Source organism: Malus sylvestris, chromosome 3 (assembly GCF_916048215.2).
Source record: "Malus sylvestris chromosome 3, drMalSylv7.2, whole genome shotgun sequence".
NCBI classification, from domain to species: Eukaryota; Viridiplantae; Streptophyta; class Magnoliopsida; order Rosales; family Rosaceae; genus Malus; species Malus sylvestris.
Window position 1 is genome coordinate 610768 of NC_062262.1, and position 21639 is coordinate 632406.

A 21639-nucleotide genomic window follows, 5' to 3' on the forward strand; every position below is an offset into this window, starting at 1 on the left:
TCTACACCGGCCAATCTTCACGGCAACAAACCCAAGAGGACCGCACTGAAGAGAAGGCCCGAGAAGACAAAGAAGACGAAATCCTGGAAGAAGACGTCACTTCCGGCTCTGTCAACTCAAAATCTTCACCTCAATCGCTGGGGGCATGCTCCAAAAACATGCCAGTCAAGCCGAGTGAAGTTGAAGGATGGACTTATGTCACTCCGAAGAAATTGCACAAGAAGCATATGTCTTCTCCACAAGCTCACCAATGGGAAATGGGGCAAAACAGCTCCTGTTCACCTCTAGAACAATGTGAAAGTGTTGGAGATAATGAAACTTTGACACGAAGATCATCCATCCCCATCACGATGCGTGACATCTTCCCAGAAGACTTCTTCAACTACTCAGTCAAGGCTCCTTGCTACGAAGATTGCGAGGAACGACTCTCTCAGATCACTTGACGAACAAAAGCTCCTTGTCTGCAAGAGCCTAAACTGCAAGACACAAGGCTCCTCGCCCGCACGAGTCTAAACTGCATGGCACAAAGCTCCTGGTCTGTACGAGCATAAAAGGCAACATCAACGCTCCTGGTCTGCACGAGCATAAAAGGCAACCCCAACACTCCTTGTCTGCACGAGTTGAAACTGCAAACGGCACCAAAAAAAAAAAAATGTATGTATTTGAACTACGTTACGACTTGATCTCTTCTTTAGAGGGGTACGTAGGCAGCTTGAATATTCAAAATTTCGAGTTCAGTCACATAAAAATAAAAAAAATAAACGTTTTATTAAAGAAAGTCAAATTTATTACAAAAGAAAAGAAAAAAAAAATGAATACATGTGTTATTGTGTAAAAAAAAAAAAAAAAAAAAAAAAAAAAAAAAAAAAAAATAAGGAAATATATACATATATATATATGTGTGTGTGTGTGTAGGCCCAGCAGTAACAAAAGGCACCAGCCCAGGCTCGGTTCTCTCTCAGTCCGTACACCCCTCAAGCCCAACATCGTCGAGCTCCACGAGGTCATGGCGAGTGATTGAATGGCGGACGCAGCAGGTCCGGCCTCTGCAAAGAGAATGTGTTCGGTGCCTGAGAGGCTCCAACTGCATGGTGCCATGCTGGCATTGTAGTTTGGCTATGCAGGTTTTCATGTCGTCTCAAGAGATGCCCTAAAAAATAGGCATTAGCAAGCTCGTTTTCCCGGTTTACAGAAACATCATCGCTCTTCTCCTCCTCCTTCCCTTTGCCTATTTTCTAGAGAAGAAGGACAGGCCTGCAATCACTCTAAACTTTCTCATCCAGTTCTTCCTCCTTGCGCTTGTTGGAATTACAGCAAACCAAGGATTCTACTTGCTGGGGTTAGACAACACATCACCCACCTTTGCTTCTGCAATCCAAAACTCCGTCCCTGCCATTACCTTCCTCATGGCAGCCATACTCAGGATAGAGCACGTAAGACTGGACCCAAAAAGATGGTATTGCCAAGGTGCTCGGAACGGTCTTCTGCGTCGCCGGAGCGTCTGTAATCACGCTCTACAAGGGCCCCACCATGTACAGCCCAACTCCTCTACTCCAGATGATGAGATTGATGAGCAGTACTACTACCTCTGCAATCTCAACAACATCTTCGTCAGCAATAGTGTCGACTCGCTCATCGCTTGGCGATGCAAAGGGGAAGAGCTGGACTCTGGGCTGTCTCTACCTGATCGGACACTGCCTGTCGTGGTCCGGTTGGCTCGTGTTGCAGGCGCCGGTTCTGAAGAAATACCCGGCCCGGCTCTCAGTGACATCGTACACGTGTTTCTTTGGGCTGATACAGTTCATCATAATTGCTGCAGTTTTTGAGAGAGACGGTCAGGCTTGGATCTGTCACAACGGTGGTGAAGTCTTCAGCATTCTCTACGCGGGAGCGGTTGCATCAGGGATCGCATTCGCTGTACAGATATAGTGCATCGACAGGAGGACGCTCATGAGTTCCTGCGCTACGTCATTGATGCTTGCCACAACACCTGCCTTCGGCTCATGAAGCTGCGGCGCAATGCCACTGCCAGCGGAAAGGCTGCCAACGGCAATATGGCCAACCGCATAGGCAATAGAGAGGCGGCAACATCGACGGCGGAGGTGGAGATCTGGGTAGAGTGCAGGCGGAAAGAGATGGGTCGGGTCGCAACGCAGAAGTTGGGGCCTGGGGTTGTTCTGAACATCGGTGCTATACGGCGGTGCTCCGAAGCTCGGCTTCATCCCTGCAAATTCCTCTAACCACCATCCTAATTTATACAGAAAGAAATACAAAAAAAAAAAAAAAAAAAAAAAAAAGGGTGGTGGTGCGTCTGGCACCACGTGAATAAAGAAGGGATGGTGGAGTCTTTGGTGCTCTGGCACCATGTGAAAAAAAAAAAAAAAAGGAAATCTGGATTGATCTGGCACCATACCTAAAAATAAAAAAATAAAAGAATAAAAAAAGGGGAAAGCAAGTAGGAAGGTGGGATGGTGCGGATTGCACCATGTAAATATACATATACATGTATGTGCATGATATGTATGTATATAGCAAAAAAAAAAAAAAAAAAAAAAACAAAAAAACATCGAGAGAAATAAAGTCCGTTTTTATTTATTTCTTTCTGGAATTTTTTACATAAATTTGCATTGTACATACAAAAAAAAAAAAAAAAAAAAAAAAAAAAAAAAAAAAAAAAAAAATCAAATCAAATCAAATTTACAAGAGGGGATCTTCAAAGACGATCAGGTGCCACCTCACCACTCGGCAGAGCTCCAGAAATGAGAAGCGCTGGAGGTTGATTGTTTGAAGCCTCGCCACTCGGCGGAACTCCAGGAAGAAGAGGAGCCAAAAGTTGATCATTCGGAGCTTCACTACGCGGTACAGCCCCAGAAGACGAAGGCAAATGTTGTTGGAACAAACCCACAAACCTCCGATGATCAAGTAAAATCTGACCATCAGATTCCTGCATCTGGTCAATCTTCCTCTTCATGTTTGTGGCATAGTTGTGTGCGAGCTTGTGCAACTGTTTATTCTCATGCTTAAGCCCCCTAATCTCCTGTTTGAGACTCATCACTTCAGCCGCCAACGATTCAACTTGACGGGTTCGAGCAAATAGGCGTTGGGCCATGTTGGACACAGAACCCGCACACTGCACACTAAGAGCCAGGGACTCCTTAACATCCAACTCATCAGACCGCCTGGAAAGTAGTCTGTTATCTTTGGGAGTGACAAGGTTCCGGGCCACCACCGCAGCGGTCATATCATTCTTCATCACCGAATCCCCAACAGTAAGAGGACCAGTAGGGGATATGAAGGATGGGCGCCATATGTTATCTGGAGAAGACGGGACTACCTCTTCACCAAGGTTCAAATCAAAACGACGGTCGGAGGGTCCAGACATTTTCAAAGTGTTGAAGGAAGAAGAGATCGGACAAATCAAGATCTTAGAAGTACAAGAGGGGAGTTTTCACAAGCGAAAATTCAAGTGTGCTTTGAAACGAACTGCATACCTCTATAAAAAATCAGCACTCGACGGGATTTCAGAGATCGAAGAGGCGAGCTCAGAATTCGAAGAGGCCATTCAAAAATCGAAGAGGCAAGCTCAGAAATCGGAGAAGCATCTTGCTTTTCCAGACGTGTCGGCACCCGTCATACGCAAACTCAGCTTTGCAGAAATCACGGGTAATTTGTCGAAGCGCCAATCCCAGATATCGAAGAGGCGCCAGTCTTTTTCAGCCGCGTCATCACCTGTCATATGCACACTCAACTTTGCGCAAATCATGGGCAATTTGTCGAAGATTTTTGGTGAAGGAGAAAGCACGTTAAGTTTACTGTTCAATCACGCGTTAGTTGCCGACACGAGTGAAAGAATAGTACCTCTACAGGTATTAAGGGACCTCCTATAACTGTCCACCTTCACCTTCCATAGCAAGGCAGACACACAGAGTTTTTCTTCATCTCCAAAAATGCTTTCCCAACGAAACCTCTCGAGTCATTCAGTGTTCCTTATTCCTTGGGGTACCTCTGCAAGCCAATGACTCCAAAGCAAAAGTATCTCATATCACCAGGGTAGAAAGCAAGAGTATCTCATATCATGCGTTCTCTCTGTCCTTTCCTTTGTCCTTGTTCTTACCTACAAAGACAAGGATAAAGAAAACAATATGCCGGAACTTCCACTCAAACTCGGGTAAGGAACCGACTGCTTGGAACCCTTCCCTGATTGCCTACCTAACACTGCTCTCGAGTACTCGTTTCGCACTGCTGCTGTACTTCCAAAGAAGCTGCCACATCTGCCTGGAGAACAGATAAGGCAAGTGAAAATGATACCTTGCAGCATGTGGAGACAAAGTGCAGAAGGAACAAGCAGAGAAGAATGCGGTTTGCACAGTCAACTCAGCAGAAGGAGTCCGAACTGAGGAACTCGAGAAGCTGCCATATCTGCCTGAAGAAACAAGCAGAGAAGAATGCAGCATGCACAGCCAACTCGGCAGAAAGAGTCTGAGATGAAGAACTCGTTTTGACCCTCAAATTCTTGGGTCGACTTACTAGGCGTTGTGGGCTGCACGTGCCGATTCACCACCCTTGAATCGAATCCTTAAAGATCAAGTCACCAACTGGAAGAAAAGCCCATCAATCTTGAAGATCATACCGTTGACCAAACTGCTCAGGTGTGAATTAGAAAGATTGAACAAAGAAACAGGTTGTCACCTTCACCTCGTGCCTGCTTGCCATGTGTTCGAGTCAACCTTCAAGAATCAAGCCTCAACGGCCCTTGAAGAAGTTTCCGGCCAAATTCAAGATCAAGCCTCGACGGCCCTTGAGGAAATCACAAGTCCGATTCAAGATCAAGCGTTCACCATATTTGAATCAAATCCAGTTCAAGAACAAGCTGTGGAAAATCAACAATTGGAGGAATCCAGAAAATCCTCTAACCCAGTTCAAGATCAAAGCTGTGGAAAGTCAACAAGCGCAACAAAATACGTGCCGATTCATCCACTACCAAAGCCAAATATCATCTACCACATGAAGCTCCTTGTGGCCCAATTTCAACCTTCAAGATCAAGCCTCGACGACCCTTGAAGAAATTTCAAACAAAAGTTCAAGAACAAGCCTCAACGGCCCTTGAAGAAATCTCCAGCCCAATTCAAGATCAAGCCTCAACGGCCCTTGGATCGACATCTACAGTAAGGGACTTCAAAACGCATCTCCTACACGTGACAAGCACATGTATACGACGTGCCTTGAAGTGGGGGCATTTGTAGACATCGAAATTTCGGTAAATAAATGTTGACCGATAAATCAAAGTGTCAACGCTCATGTATTACATAAATTTTACACGTAGCGTGTGACTCAACGAAAATTGAAATGAGTTGGAAAGGTCATCAAATGGGACACGTGTCAACACCTGGCAGAAACGACTTATTTCATCTGGAATATTATATTCAAAGTTAGGCCTTGGAAAATTCTATAAATACAAGCCCATTTCATTCATTGACGGGGACGAATTCATATTACACCTTGAAGCTCTGAAGCTCTGAAACTCCGAAGCTCTCAAGCATCCAGGTTCCCGAAAAATCAAGAAAGCTCTCTTCGTTCTTCGTTCATCGTTCATCCAAGATCAAGCCCCAACGGCCCTTTGGATCAACAATCATCCACCAATTCAAGATCAAGCCCCGACGGCCCTTGAAGAAAGCACCATCGTTCATCATCCGTTCATCCAAGATCAAGCCCCAACGGCCCTTTGGATCAACAACGTCGACAAATCCACACACATCCAACCGTTCTTCAAGATTAAGCCCAAAAGCCCTTGAAGATCTGTTCATCACTGTTTCTTCAAGATCAAGCCCAAAAGCCCTTGAAGATCCGCTCATCACCGTTATTCAAGATCAAGCCTCAAACGGCCCTTGAAGAAACATTCATCCTCAAGATCAAGCCCCAACGGCTCCTTGAAGATCCGCTCAAATCCACCTTCAAAGATCAAGCCCACGGCCCTTTGAAGAAACTTCCAACTGTTCATCCAAGATCAAGCCTCGACGGCCCTTGGACCAACGAAACACCCATAAATCAACACCTTACGGAGATCGAATCAGAGGATCAAAATAGAGAGAGATTGTAACCCAAAATCATCAAATACTAAATATTTGTTTGTGCGCGTTGTTCTTGTCTCTTTCGTTTCAGGAATTTTCCGTGTTCACAGAAGGCATCAGCCATTTCATTCACGTCGCCTTCCTGATCATCCGCCGCATTCATCCTGCGGTTCACCGTTTGTTTCTTCACTGTATTCTCCTTTTCCTTCTGCATCCTTTTGCTCCCGCCGGCAGCAGCAACCTCTTGACGAACATCCATCGCAGCAGCTTGCTCGGAAAGTTCAATAACCAAAAGGGTTTGATCAATTTCTTGACGTTGGATTCGGCAAGGGATTGAAGAGAAACGTGCCTCGAAACTCAAAGTCGATTTGTGTTGGGGAATGAGCACAATGAATGTATTTATAGCTTCAAACGTTTCTAAAACTTAGAAGCATGAGTTTCATATGGATTGAAGGAAAGGAAAGGAAAGGGGAAAGAAAGAAAGCACAAACAAGTTACACAAGAGTAACAAAATTATGTTTATCCGTCAATGGAGTTGCGGTAGAATTTCAAGTCAGATTAGCTCTCTGGTTTTGAATTCGAGGTACAAAACTAGCAAAAATACAGGTGATTGCCTAGTTGAAAGTTTTGAGAGAACCTGTATCATTTGACTGTAATCAGGGATGAGCTGAAATACCTTTAGACTTTTCGAGCCTATTGATTAATAATACTTTTTGGAGGCGGTGCAGGATACCTCAGGCTAAAAAAAAGTGAAAAAGAGCATTTTTATTATTTTATGCTTGTTAATTAGGCCAAAGATTGACCCAATAATTAATTATGCCAAAGATTGTATCTAAAATAACTATTCTATTGGCAAGTTGGTGAAAAAAACATAAGTAAAATATTTGGATTTCCTCGTGGATAAATATGGATGATTGAGACCTTAAACATTAACTAATTAGGCTGATTAGACGACCTAATCATAGACTAATAGTCCATGCTGATTGTTAATTAGTGTACACACTATTTGTATTTGAGGGCTTACACGTACACGTCCTGGTAATAATTTTTTTGACCTTAAATAATATCAGCCATTATTGACTACAAGATTCAACCATCCAGACTATAAAATTGGTGTCATTTGTAGGGTTCACATTGGATTTGGTTCTAAAACACATTATTAAATAGGATTAATTAGGTTTTAGGTTTCTCAACTAATCTAATTACGTACTAGTTGACCAAAATGGTTTGGTTCTAGTTCATACTTCATACTTCATAGTACAGACATTAACCAATCTCTCTAAGAGAGTTTTTTCCTTGCTTTCAGTACAGATCTGCTGCTTTATGCCGTTACACGGTCGATCTATATTGTGGGTCGTCGTTTGAGTAGATTTTTAGGTGACTTTGGTGGCTGAATTTGAAGTTCTTTTGTGTTTGCATGACTCTCTCTTGATCATTTCATCTTTGTGTTCTGAGTCGTTACAAAAATGATGTTAGATTGGTTACTAGGGAAACAGCTTTGCGTCTGGATTCGTTACAAAAACGATGTCGGATTGGTTACTAAGGAAACAACTTTGCGTTTGGATTCATTATAAAAGATAGGCTTTTTAGCCAAATGGTCCATGATTGACATAATTCCTTATTTTGATCCCTAACAATGAAAATCGATAGGAGTGGTCCCTGAGTTTGTCCATCGTAAATCATTTTGGTCATTCCGTAAAAAATTTGTCGATATCCTGGTTAGGTAAAGTGATTAAAGGTCGTACCCAGTGCACAAGGCTCCCGCTTTACGCAGGGTCTGGGAGAGGTGAATGTCGGCTAGCCTTACCCCCATTTATGGAGAGGTTGCTCCCAAGTCTCGAACCCAAGACCTACCGCTCATGGGTGAATGTCGGTTAGGTAAAGTGATTGATTTGACAAAAATATTCTTAAAAGGTAATTACTTGGTTGTTCACATGATAATTTAAGAAGAAATGAGAGACCGAAAGATCCACCAAATAATTTATTGACAAGCATGAAATTTATATATACATATATTTACTAAGGTTTATACCAGGTTTACACCAGAATAACACCTCTCTCTCTCTCTACCAACAAGAATTCATATGCATATTTATTTGCTTCTACTGGCCACCGGTATATTCATAAAGACGACTGCAAGAGATCGATGGAAAGATCTGCAGATGGTTTCCTTCTTCCATGCAGTAATTGCATAATTTGCATTGTGCTCTTTCTGCCTGCAACAATATCGGGGCAGCCCATTAGTCCTCCAAAGATTAGCCTAATTTTTCGACCTTAGCAAGTAAAGCCTACATTAGGTGGTCAATGCCAATGAAACCAATTTAATGAAGCAAGTCAGAGTTTAACTTTTGCTTAAGAAATCTAGAGAGAAACTTTAATTTTTGAAATGTCATCTTTCGAACGTCAAACATACAGCCGGGAAGCTGCGCAATGTTGTCTAGCTTCTCAGCTGTATGGTTCGCGCTTCACATATGCAGGTTTCAGGCTTCAACAATACAAATTTGGTTTTGGTTTTGTTTTATGGTAACCTAGAAGCCTTTTCATCACGCAGCATCACTAGAAATTTCTTTTTGAATGATCCCTGAAGAAAACTTGAAGAGATTAAAAGATTTTCACCAGCATAGCTCCACCAAATCTCGTTAAACGGAGAAATGATAATGCAACACCAACCATAACGATAAACAGATTTAGAGCAACATTAGTACAAAGTGCAAAATGACACATCAGAAATGTACCAGATCATCAAGGACTGTGAACTTCCTGTACCAGGAATTAAGAAAATAAGGTCCAAGATGGGGTTGATAAAGTTAACCCTTCGACCTGAGACCGAATGCCACAAACCAAGAAGATTGGAACAAGATTTGCAGTTTAGATGTCAAGTGCCTATATGAAAGTAAAGAATCAGAGATTCCAAACTTTGGTGATTCAAATGTCAAGTGCCTATATTATCACCTTATTATGATTGAAATCCTTGATCTTTCTCGAGCATGATCGCTAAAATTCCATATCCAAATCGAGCAAGTCGTTAATCGGAAAAAGAAAAACTTCGCTGTTTATCAAAAGCAGAAATATCGCTTTCAATCTGTCTGCAATAAAGCTTTTGATCCTTCTGTTGGTCCAATAATCTAATCCGCCGAGACAAATAATCAACAAACATTCAGTTTCCTTCGGTCTGATTCGAGTATTGTTCTTATTAGCCTAGCCTACAATTAATCTTACGAAGATCAAGCTCAGAGGAAAAATATAGAGCTCATTTGAATTTTCTTTTAAAATTACTGAAAGCGCTTTTGGGGAAAATATTTTTGGAACAATTCTTAGTAAAAATACAAGTAGTTCCTGGAAAAGCACCTAAAGTGCTTCTTGAAAGAAACACATAACTGATGCTTATTATAGAAAACACTTTAAGTTTTTTTGGGACCCAAAAATATTTTCTCTAAAATGCTTTCAAACATTTTAAAATACATCCAAACGAAAAGGCTGAACTTCCCGAAAATAAAAAATGTTTGTGGATTTTTTTGTTTGTTTTGTTGCTACAAGCGATATTATGATAGGTGGATTTACACAAACCCGAGGCGCATGAGTAAACGCTCATAACCACTCGAGCTACACGCGAAACCAGTAACAAAAAATTCTTGTCTTTCCCATTTGATCCAATAAAACCAATAATTCTGTATTTCTAGAAGGAAAGAATAATACCTCAGATTGATTCAACAGAACCACTTCTGATCCCATGGCAAGCCTTGTTCTTACAATCAGGAATATCTTCAAACTGTTTCGCCGGCAGCTTCTCCGACAAGGCACCAACGTAAAACTCAACGGAATCCGATCCTTTATCGCGGTGAATCCCGGTAACAGAAACCCAAATAAAAAGCTTCTTGGCTTGAATCCCAGACACATCAGAAACTTCCCCATAACTCAGCTTCCCTTTAATATGCTTGTTGTAGTAAACCAACTGATCAAAGTGCACGTAACACGGGCTTTCGAGAAAGATCTCGAAGCTTCCGTCTTCTGTGAGAGTGTAGGATTTTACGTTGTTTGGTAAGAGACCCTTTGGGAGGCCGTACTGGGGGAGGAGGTCATGGACGTCTGCAATTGATTGGGAGGTGTTGGATGAACCGTTGGGATTGGGTTTGAGGTCTCTGAGGGATAGAGTGAGATGGGTTTTTGAAAAAAGGGTTAGGAGGAGAAGGTAGAGAGAGATCTGAGCGGAGGCTGATGCCATTGTTGCAGAGCTCTGAGGGAGAAAGGTGGAGTTTCACTTGGGGAAGAACAGAGGGAGAGAGATGCAAGTCTAAGAGAGTTGTGAAGGGTAATATGGGAAGGGAACTTTGTTCTATGATTGGGCTGGATGGTTGTTGGTAGGTATCTTTAGTTGGAAGGAAAGTCCAGTGCACTTCTTACTTCTTAGGGTGAGTTAATGACAATTTTACCCCTGTTCAATTATTCGAAATTGTAACATCCATGCCCAAGGACAAATGTGAAAGCAAACGACACAGAATAATAGAGCTAACCCACAAGGTTTATGTGATGTAGATTGCTAAATTGGGCAACGAAAGGTCTTAAGTTTGAGTCGATATATAAAAAGATGATTATGTTGTTGATTACGTATGTTATGTTGTTTACTTTAATGGTAACTTGTCAACAAGCCTTTACTCATGTCATTTGCTCAAAGCAATTCGACTGAGCTGTAACTTTCTTAAGGGTCAGATACAACCTGAGATTCTCCTCCGGCATACAACAATACCAACAAAGGCAGCATACCTACTGAAATTGGTCAGTTGAAGCTTCTCCTCCGGTTGGCTCTAGACAACCAATTCTCGGCAACATTCCAGATCAAATATCTAACCTAAAGAACTTAGAGATGTTGTACCTCTCTACCAATAATTTGTCTGGGAAAATTTCGATGCATTGTCTAGTCTTAATTTCTTGTCACATTTTAATGTTTCATACAATAATCTCGAGGGACCAATACCAGCAAGCACTCGGTTCCCAAGCTTCAATGCCTCTGCCTTTGAGGGGAATCCGAAACTTTGTGGTGCCCCACTTCCAAATGAGTGCAGACCGATTCATAGCGCTGTCATAGATGGCAAGAACAATGAAGATGTGGACAATGGGCTTCAAATTCCATGGTTTCATATTTCCATTGTGCTTGGTTTCCTTTTTGGATTCTGGGGAGTTTGCAGTCCTCTAATGCTCAAGAGAACATGGCGATATGCATATTTTCGAGCCACAGACAATGTACAAGATAGGCTCTACGTGATGATAACCGGGTGGATGACCAGGATGCAGAGAAGGATCTTAAACTAAATTGTAATATAACTTTTCATCTTAAAACCCCTCGGAAACTGGAATTTTCAGGGAAACAAACCCATTGTTGTAAACTAGTCTGCGCACAAATGAATGAAATCCTTGAAAGCAATCTGCGACTGAGTCACTGGGCTCCATCAACATAGAGGAAAATCTCATATTCTTCGAAATCCTTGTCCTTCCTCTCGCTCGATGGCAACAAATCGACCAATGTACGTCGATGGTATCGCAAACGTCTTGTATTTCTATCCCTTCCTCATACAAGCAATTATGTTGGCGAGCAAATTCCAGCCGGCTGTTATTAATGGCATGGTTGAGCTTGATGGATACCAAAATCTTCGAGTTCCCGATCATCAAATTTCAACATGCACGCTTTAGGGTTTGAATTTGATTACGCTTCATAATGCATACTTTGATTAATTTGCAAAATCTTCAGCTAACAGCGTTCACGTATCGTCTTTATGTTGATTTTTCCAGATTAGTCTGTCTAGTCGTAAAACGAACATTTATTCCAGAAGGATGTGAAAGAGAGGAGATTTTTAGCCTCCGATTCCGACACACTTGCGACAACGCTACCAAGGTAATATCACCAAGAAGCACACATATCCATTTTAACCTTCACCCTTGATATTAATGGGTACAAGTAACAGTCTTGAGTTTTAACATCCAGCTTAATATACAAGATCTGATTCCTTCACATACAGCAGATACAACAAACTACAACGTTAGAGCGAGGAACACTAGTACGTATTCCCTTATGAAGTACATAACACACTGAATTCTACTAAAACCAAACTCGACGGCTTTTGTGAGTCTGACAGTGTGAACTACTATTGGAGAGCCTTTGCTCAGCCACTACACATCGTACAATATAACCACTCGTTGGTGTCTATCTATTCGGTTATTAGCATCTCAATTTCTTCCACTGGAGATGGAAGCTGCAAATCACCACAGGACAATAAAAAGTTACATAAACATCAGTAGGGAGAGAAGTGCTCAACAAGTACGTATTCCAATTTGAAAGCGGCATAAAAATTTCAGGAAAATGGACTTTAACTTTAAAGCTCACTTAATGCAGAGATTAAGACAATCAATCAGCTAAAATCAAATTACAAAATGTCCAAAGAAGTGATCACAATGAGATGAACAGCTAGAAAAGCAAAACGTTCTGTATCTCCGGACATCCCTTCCGAGAAACAGATGCAAATTAAAACAGAATACTAAATGCACCCATAAACAAAGAGAGAAATCAAATTTAAATAATAGAACTAAAAAATGAGTCTCCTTAGAATGTTCGGTATCTCCTGAGAAACTTCAGTAACCGTTTAATTTTTATGTTAGAGGAGAAAGGTAATAATGCATCATAATACAATTTTTCCCCAGAGCAAAGTTTGGTCACTTTGTAATCATGTGATACTAAGGGTATGTTTTCCCTCCTTAAAACCAAAATGGGTATGTTTTCTTCATCATAGGTCTTTCCTTGCCTAAAGGAAATAAAAGACAACACTATTCACCCGGTTCTTATTTCTGCCAAGGTTCCCTACAGAACAACACGACTTAAAGATAACTATACTTTTTCATCTTTAATATCTCTAAAACCGTGGTCTCTCACTGTCAGTGTAAATAAGAAAAGAAACCAAATGGAGGGATTAATTTTTCACGTGATTGAAGAGATTGGTGAAATTAACTTGTTGGATTTAGAGTTTTTATAGAGTACATTCCTAGTCCTTAACTCCTATGTTACCAATACAAAGTCACAGACGCAACAATCTCGTTCCCACAAGACAAACCTATGCTGATACTTGCTCCCCAAACTCCAGACTTCTCACATTTTTCAAAGAGAAATAACAATGCATAAATATCAACACACCCTTTCCCATGGTGGGACCCCGGGAGGGCTGGGACCACCCGATTTCCTATCTTTCATTTAATGTCGTAGATTCTACATTAATCTTAAAGGCACAACATACACAGGAGTTCGAACTGAAGACGTTATGCATGACAAACAATATTGAACCTCCGCAATCCTCCATCCCAGTTCCCACCCACAAATTGAAACCACTATATAGTACCATACCAATCATAATCCACAAAACGACCTTGCAGTATCTTACCAGACAAACTAGCAAAGGATACAAAATGCACGTGAATATCTCAGTCCCTTTGTTGCATAAAAGAATTTAGTGAGTAAATGAACTCAATATCTTTACAATAACATGCTTCTAAAATTGGGTGACTGGGTTTTCATGATACTCCCACACTAAGACTCCTATTCCATTTAAGACTTTAAAACACGACTGGGTATTTACCCCAAGCCAACAAAGCTCCCTGCTTTGCGAGGGTTGGGGGTACGCAGCCTTACCCTTGCTTTGCAAAGAGGCTGTTTCCACGACTCGAACCCATGACCTTTCAGTCACAAAGGAGCAACATAAGCCAAGAATCCTTCTAATGAAAGCTGCCATAGAATCCTTCTAATTCATGTTTGCAGACTCTGCAAGCTGTCATTTGTTACACGGTGTTGGTGGTTTTGCAGTTTCGTTAGGCAGCAGACAGAATAACTGTCCAAGCTGATGCCTTCCGCTTGCAGCCACCTAACTATGTCAGTAGCTTCTTAAAGTATCATTCTTTTCTGGCTTTATGTGCAAGCTGATGATTAGGAGATTTCTTGAGTAGCTTCCCTCAATGGGAGCACTCAATTCTATGTTTTTGTTGTTTTCCATTTCGGTTCGTATCGGTTACTTCCACAGACTCAAAGAAAACTACCTCCTCAATCACCAGGAAACACAATGACTATCCAGAAATTGAATTAAACTTCTCATATATTCACAAACAAAAGGGAAATCTTTAAAACAAAATTGATTCTTTTTAACAAAAATAATCACTTCAACGATTCAAATTATAAAGTTGCATGAATGCAAAACTCAAAATTCAAATTTCACGCAATAATTAAAGAAAAACAGAAATATACAAAATAAAAACAAAACAAAAGAAATAAAAAATAAATACAATACCTGAATGCCCCGTTTGAACGACCCGACGCAAGAACCCGATAACCCGTCACGGCAAGGCCGGACATTTTGGAACTGACCGATATCCAGCTTCTTATTGATGATCCCCACAGTGAAGTAAATGTTATCGGACGGCGGCAAATCGACCCTGATCTCGCCGACGCCGAGCCAGAACAAGAACCTCTGGACCTGAATGCCCTTCAAGTCGGTGATCGCCCCGTACGTGAGCTTGCCCGTTATGGTCTTTTCGTAGTAGACCAAGTAATCGAACTGCAGGTAGCAGGTCTTGGGCAAAACGACGACGAATCGTCCGTCGTCGGAGAGCGTGTAGTTGGAGACCGATGCCGGTAAGAGGCCGCGGGGAAGGCCGAATTTGGGTAAAATGTCAAACACTGTGGGAGGGGAGTCAGAGAGAGAAAGAGAGAGACTTGGGATGACGGAGAGAGAGAGGAGGAGGATCGGGATCAGACCCAGTTGGGGTTTCGGGGTCGGTGACATATTCGGGTCGGGTTGTAGAGAGAGAAAGTGTGCGGGATTTGGCGGATTTTTGAGTATATTTTGCAGGTTGGATTTTCCAGAACAAGTTTTTTGGGTTTATATATTGAGGACGTGAGGGGTTTGGAGGAGTGTGGACCGTTGGATTTTAAATATTTGAACGGTTTGGATTTAGTTTGTTGTTGGTGGTATTTATGGGAAGTCATGGGTTTTTCCTGGTGTCTTGGTGGGTTAGTGCACAAAGATGTGTCAATAACACCAATCAGAAAATGGATAATGATTTGGGATAAAAACAAAAAGAAAAGGATATTAGGACTTGTACATGAAGTCTAGTTACGGTTAGCGCTGGAAAATTTTCTCGAAAATCTCAAACCAAATAAAAAAAATTTCAATCCCATACCGAAATATTCTCAAACCGATAATACCGAATTTTTTGAGATCCATATCGAACCGATCTTGAACCTTTCGGTACAGGAATGGGGATTTCACATTCAATGGTTCGGGATTTCTGAATCGAACTGAAAAAATATATATTTATTTTGGTTGCATGCATGTTGAATGTTGAATTTAAGTAGTTTGATAGTAGACTATATTTAGAAATAAAAGTATGAAATTAAGTAGTTTGAAATTTTGAAACATCAATTTGACTTGGTATGAATGAATTGGTATTTTAATTGGTATGAATTTTCAAATTGGTATGAGGTAAAAAGCCTAAATTTTAATTGATATGAAATTGTGGAACAAAATTTTAGGAAAAATGGCCAAATTTTAACCCACAACCCAAAAATCCTAAATTTCAACCCAAAAACCCAATACTGAAAATCAAATCCTGATCTATTCCGAAATATCGAAACCATTTCAGGAATACCGAAATTTTGGTTTGAGATTGGTCTTCAAATTTCCGTCCCAAAAATTTTTGGTTTGAAATTCAGGATCCCATTTTTTATTTAGGATCTAATACCAAAAAACCCCTAGTTACGGTGCATCGGAGTATGAGATATTCAATCTAATTTAAAGAGTTGAATTTAACATTTAAAGTATCAGAGTATGTTATGCTTTAACCAAAAAAAGGGAAAGGAATAAAAATAGAAAGGTATACCAATGCATCGGTTACATTTCATGATCAAGCACAATTAGAATTTGAGGCTTTACAACTACACATAGCCTTGATATAGTTTTATTGTTGAAGCATGCAAGACTTATAATGCATATTGTGAGTAAATGACGATGGTAAAATGGTTGGAAGATAAGCCAATAAGAATTGGTTGAGTAGGTAAAGATCATTCTCTTCTTTATACTATACTAAGGCCTATCTATGTTCGAGTTTTGCTGTTAGCAATACGGGCGATCTATAAAAATAAAAAAAATGGCTAAGACCCCTTCTGTAAGTCTTTAAAGAAACTTGTGGTATACTTTGACACTAGGATGAGGTAGTCTCCCATCTCCTTAAACTTTTTGTAAATTTTGTTAGAAGATAATGCGAGGGGTGGTTCTGGATAGTTACTCATGGTCATACATATGATATTTTCCTTCAATGCAATGCCGGTATAGAAACATGGATCCCGTGTGTGGCATGGTAATATATGATGTACATAACTTTGGGCTTGAATTGGAGAACACTAATGAAAAAGGGTTTGTGGTTTACGAACACTAAAGAAAAAGGTGAGTGAAGTGAGCGACCTATGGGATAAGGAATGAGAAAGTGACGGTGTTTTACGCTAATTAAAAGTTGTTACATGTTTTAACTTTTTCACGTAGAATCATATGATTAATATGGAATACCACTACTTAAATGTTATTGTTTCATGTAAGCTTTTTTTTAGTAAAAAAAGGAGAATTCGAATGTATAAATAAAAGATTGTTGGTGTGGCTTTGATTGAGCCAAAAATTGGAGGCCCACATGGGTGGGTGAGGAGAGCATCAAGTCCCTTATAAGGAATGGTTCCACACACATACACTGTCGATGGTTTTTTGATAAAAATTCCATACTTGTTGCTTCTGAGTAGCTAAAATGGGGGGAGTATCGGCAATTCGACTTGTGTGTGTGAGACTCGTTGGCACCAGTTGTTGTTTTTTGATATAAAGGGAGAGAGAAAAATATGATCATTTGCCAAAACATTTAACATCCCAATGAGATCTTTTAAGACTATAACTACGGCAAGTGGCCCAATAAAAAAATGCAGACAACAGTTCCCTAATCAAAATAATGAGAGCTTCTGGATTCTGTGAATCTGCTTTCAAATAATTCCAATTGATCCATACACGCACCAAAATAAGTGCAGATGATGACAGACAGGAAGAGAGAGAGAGATCTCACAACACACAAAACGATCAGCAGTAAGGACAAGCCAGTCTTACATCAAACAGAAAGCACCAGGTGTGGAATATAAAACAACAGTAAACTCCCAAAGAGCATCTCTATTCCCATCAAGCTCTTTCCCAGGCTCCCACCATCACTCTTTTCTTGAGCTACTGTACCACTGCTTGTAGAATTCCCTATAATAATTAACATAAAACCAAGTAAATTAAACATATATTACTAGATAAAGAGCTATTAAATTCTAGAAAACTAATTACCATAAAAAATAATAGGTTAAAATTCTGGAGGAAATTTGTTATAATACCGCTGGATATAGGGGCAGTAGTGCTGCTTCTAGCTTCAGTCTTGTTTTCATAATCCCGGAACATCTTCGCATCCGGAGAGTTTGATGGCAAATTCAAGAGATCTGAATCCATCACCAACGTTGAAAATGATGAAACTAGTGCTATATATAATCATGTACCTTTCTAGAAAAATTAAACTAACTAGTATATATACTTCAGTTCATATATATCTACTTACCAACGCATCTTGATATGTTGATAGGTACATGGCAGGAACTGGGAAGGTTTAAGGCAAGAGTGGCATTGATCTTGAGGCCGAGTTTTGGATCATCGCGGTCCTTAATTAGGACACACAGGCATTTCTTGCTCTTCTGCACCACTACTTTAATCCCACTGCAACAGTCTATGGTTGGACTTTTGGCATCGCCGCCGACGTACGGAAGGCAGGGGGCAAGCCCTACTAGTTGGTCTGCACATTCTGCCTTATCTTGGTCTATGTTGCAGCTGCCAAAACCAACTAGAAATATCAACACCAAGGTGCATGAGAGTACCTGCACACTCACATTCTTTGAGTTATTCATTGTAGTGCAGAGAGAGAGAGAGAGAGAGAGAGAGAGAGAGAGAGAGAGAGAGAGAGAGAGAGGGAGGGTGGGAGAGAAGAAATGGGGCGCTATTTGTGGGTTTTGTGCTTTTTCTTGGCTGCCCTTTTGGTTTTTATGCAATTTGAGAAGTAGTTGGGTGGTGGAGTGGCAGTAATTGTTATTTATGCAAGCATCTGGTATAAAGTGATCTCATTGGAGGCTTCACATGTGAATTATGTGAAGGACATGTTTTGTCCTGAAATGGCTAATACTTGTCACATTGTGCACTAAAATAACGCATCTAAAACTAGAAGAAATAATGGAGAAAATATTGTCCAAAACCCTAAATGAACTGAAATAATGGAGAAATAATGGAGAAATAACGCATTGCCAGCACTAGTGCCCTACCATTTACCCAAAACCCTAAATGAACTGAAATATTGTCATTGCAACATAACGACCCCACCCTCCAAAAATAATCTAGAGAAAAGAGACACTGGTGTGGTAACTTTTGTATCTCTTAATTATATGTAAAATCTACGTACGGTGATTGTATGTATTCAAAATATTCAATTAATTAGTAAGACTTTTGAAGTGAAGATACATTGATGTGGTAACTTCTGAAATTCTTTATCGTACATAGAATGTGAATATTACAGTGACTATGTGTATCAAAATTGTTGAGTTAGCAAACTACCATTGTAAAGAAGCACCCATATGGTAACTTATATGTAACTCTTATAGATCCATACATTACGTGGGATGTGAATTACGATGATTGTATGTTTCAGAATCGTTGAATTAGTACATGCTACTTAAAAGTACAATATGGTAATCTTTTTTCTTTTTTTCATTTGTGTTCTATGTTTTAGACAGATCTGGACCACAGAAGAGAAAGTTGGGATCTTTCAGTTGGCTGGAGGATGAGTTGCAGTATCAATCTCAAAACCAGAAGGCGAAAACACAAAATTATTAAATATTTCTCTAATTTGTTTCACTCAAAATCATTTTTTACGTATTTAGTTTTGGAATCGAAACTCGTGATAATTAATCTGGATTAAAATCCTGGACCCGTGACCATTTTCATCCATCCGTGATTAGATAGTACTTAATTAAGCTATGCGCCCGGCCCCAAACAAAATCTTTCATTCATATTATAATTATATGAGTAAAAGAATTAGGAAATAAGAAGACAACTTACTTTATATTTCTAATATTCTTTGGAGAAAGACAATTCTGCCTTCGCAATGATGCTGGTAAAGAAGGAAGCCATAAAGAAGCTTTCACTGCCAGAAAATTGGGTTTCACCTCTTCCCCACGGACAGGAATTCCCTTCCATCAAATCCACAAATTCTGGTTTATAAAATTTGATCCAATGGTTAAAAACAGGAATCCTTTTAGAAGTTATAATAACTTTAGTTGTTAGATCATATTTCAAGAGTCCGAATTGATATATTTAGTAGATTTGATAAAAGGGATCCGGAGAGGATCCCCTTCTTTCCCCACGTGGACTTGTTTTGATTTTATACATAAGAGCACTTCCAGCGTGTGCTCTCCCCCGAGGGACAGGCCCGTGAACAGTGGTAGAGAGCCCGAGCAACCAATCCCAGCGTGTGCTGGCGATGGAGCCCGAGCGGGCCCAAGGAAGAGGCCCGGCACGAGTTGCCAGCCCGAGAGCCCGAAGGCAACGTGACGTGGGCTGACATCAGCTATAATATAAAATTAATAAAAATATAAAATATTAATAAAATAAAGTAAATAAAAAAATAAAAAAATTGTAAAACCCAGGCTTCGAACTCAACGGCTCTCACCGGAGTTCGTCGTCGAGGTTGATGAACACCCATAGACAAATGGCAGAGATCTAGTTCCTCCTCTACAGCACCCCAAACCGCCTTCGCCGCCACGCACTCGCGATCCTCCTCCTTCCATTGGCACGCCCAGATTGCACGATTTGGGATTTGTTTTTGGGGGAAAGAGGAGAGAGAGAGTTTGGTTAGGGAGTGCGGAAGATCGGGACAATTGATGGAGGCTGAGGTGGGTGGGATGGTGAAGATGGAGGAAGAGATGCAACGGTGGGGTGGTGAAGATGGAGGAAGAGAGGCGATGATGGTTTGGCTGCGTTGGGGGGAGTGGGGGGACACGGGTTGAAAAGAAGGGTTTGGGTGCTTTTGGAATGGTGCGTTGGCACCATGTGAAAAGAAGAAGAAAAAAGGTTTTGGAATGGTGTGATGCACCATGGGAAAAGAAAAAATAAAAATAATTTTTTAATAGAAAATGACACAACGAGACCGATTAAAAATTATATCCGAAATTACAAATAAAATTATTTTGTATTATTTAAAAAAAACTAATGTTTTAATACCTATTGTCAGGGCTATTCAAGTGCAACGGTGGAGATGTAAAAGATAGTTACTGTTCATTAAAGGCAGTTACTGTTCACTGGGTGGATTGAATAGTGAATTATCTGGGAGGAGGACTCCCACTCTGGAACTGCTCTAAGGGTTTCAACTTTCACCTCTTCCACATGTGATAAATTGCTTTTACTATTCAGAAATTTCAATGTGCTCATGATGCGGTAAATTTGGTTGGGAGCTGATTTTTACACAATTCTTAAGACTTTTCACTTATTTTTTATTTATTTTTATCATCTATTAAATAAATTTAAAAAAATAAGTTTAAGCGGAGTATGTATAAAAATAAAAAGAGTGTTTATAATTCTCCAATTGGTTTTCTTTCCATTCCAAAAGTGCAATCTCACAAGTCCATCATGATTGGTACCATGATTAATGTTTTAAAGTGATTTTTCTATAAATAGCTCTAAAAAAGAGTGAGAATAAATACTTATAAAGCAATCGAATGATAGAAATTCAAAAACTTTTCACACAATTTTTTAATTTTTTTGAAGCTATTCTTGCAAAACGGAAAACTTATTGGCAGCAAAATAAATAAATAAATAAAGAATTATCATGTACAAACTTAAGACGGCAGGGACATGATAATCCTTTATCCCTCAAAGATATTATGGCTAACACCACCCGAGGAGATGAACATAAAATTCAACAATTTATAATGTATGGACAAGATTAGGTAAAGTTGTATAATTAAATATGCATTTGCATATTCCTTTTTCCTGCAAAGTTTAAAGGCAAATAATGTACGGACATATATTCCTAGTTTAAGGTAGATTAATGGACCACTCTCTCTATCAATATTTAGGTCATGTGCGTGGATCACAAAAACAGGTAGTAAACCATATAACCAGATCACACCAGCACATAGGTGTTAGTTACAAATCACACCTTATACTTAAGAGCAATTAGCGAAACTCAAATTCTAATTAAGCAAACAAACAACCCCCTCCCTTTCTATCATTTCAATTTCGTGGAGCTTAGAAAAAGGAAATAGACCAAATAAAGAGCACTCAGATGAAAATTTCAATGTGATCGAATCGAAACAGTAAAATCCTACAAATAAAATGAGTAAATTATAACAATAGTTCTTTAACTTTAATCAAATTGGAGTAATGATCATTCAACTAAAAATCCATTATCATTGGTCAACATATCAAAACTTATA

General features: G+C 40.0%; 3 protein-coding genes and 1 pseudogene across 3 annotated transcripts; 1 reads left to right on the top strand and 3 right to left on the bottom strand.

Annotated features, from left to right (window-relative positions):
• Window positions 1-1021: 1021 nt before the first annotated feature.
• On the top strand, window positions 1022-2696 carry LOC126615066 (protein WALLS ARE THIN 1-like; annotated as a pseudogene).
• Window positions 2697-8026: 5330 nt separating this feature from the next.
• LOC126615068 (uncharacterized) lies at window positions 8027-10407 on the bottom strand. The gene is made up of 2 exons (XM_050282783.1): window positions 9765-10407; window positions 8027-8284 (listed from the first exon to the last, which is right to left on the bottom strand). Exon 1 carries the CDS (start codon window positions 10288-10290, stop codon window positions 9766-9768), a length of 525 nt encoding a protein of 174 aa, XP_050138740.1. The 5' UTR covers window positions 10291-10407; the 3' UTR covers window positions 8027-8284; window position 9765.
• A 1573-nt stretch (window positions 10408-11980) lies between these two features.
• Window positions 11981-14968, bottom strand: LOC126615067 (uncharacterized). Its single transcript, XM_050282782.1, has 2 exons — window positions 14387-14968; window positions 11981-12313 (listed from the first exon to the last, which is right to left on the bottom strand). Exons 1-2 carry the CDS (start codon window positions 14879-14881, stop codon window positions 12269-12271), a joined length of 540 nt encoding a protein of 179 aa, XP_050138739.1. The 5' UTR covers window positions 14882-14968; the 3' UTR covers window positions 11981-12268.
• A 2131-nt stretch (window positions 14969-17099) lies between these two features.
• LOC126614286 (non-specific lipid transfer protein GPI-anchored 6-like) lies at window positions 17100-18208 on the bottom strand. The gene is made up of 3 exons (XM_050281868.1): window positions 17721-18208; window positions 17503-17604; window positions 17100-17374 (listed from the first exon to the last, which is right to left on the bottom strand). The coding sequence occupies exons 1-3, from the start codon at window positions 18061-18063 to the stop codon at window positions 17238-17240; spliced, it is 582 nt and encodes a 193-aa protein (XP_050137825.1). The 5' UTR covers window positions 18064-18208; the 3' UTR covers window positions 17100-17237.
• Between the last annotated feature and the right edge of the window lie 3431 nt (window positions 18209-21639).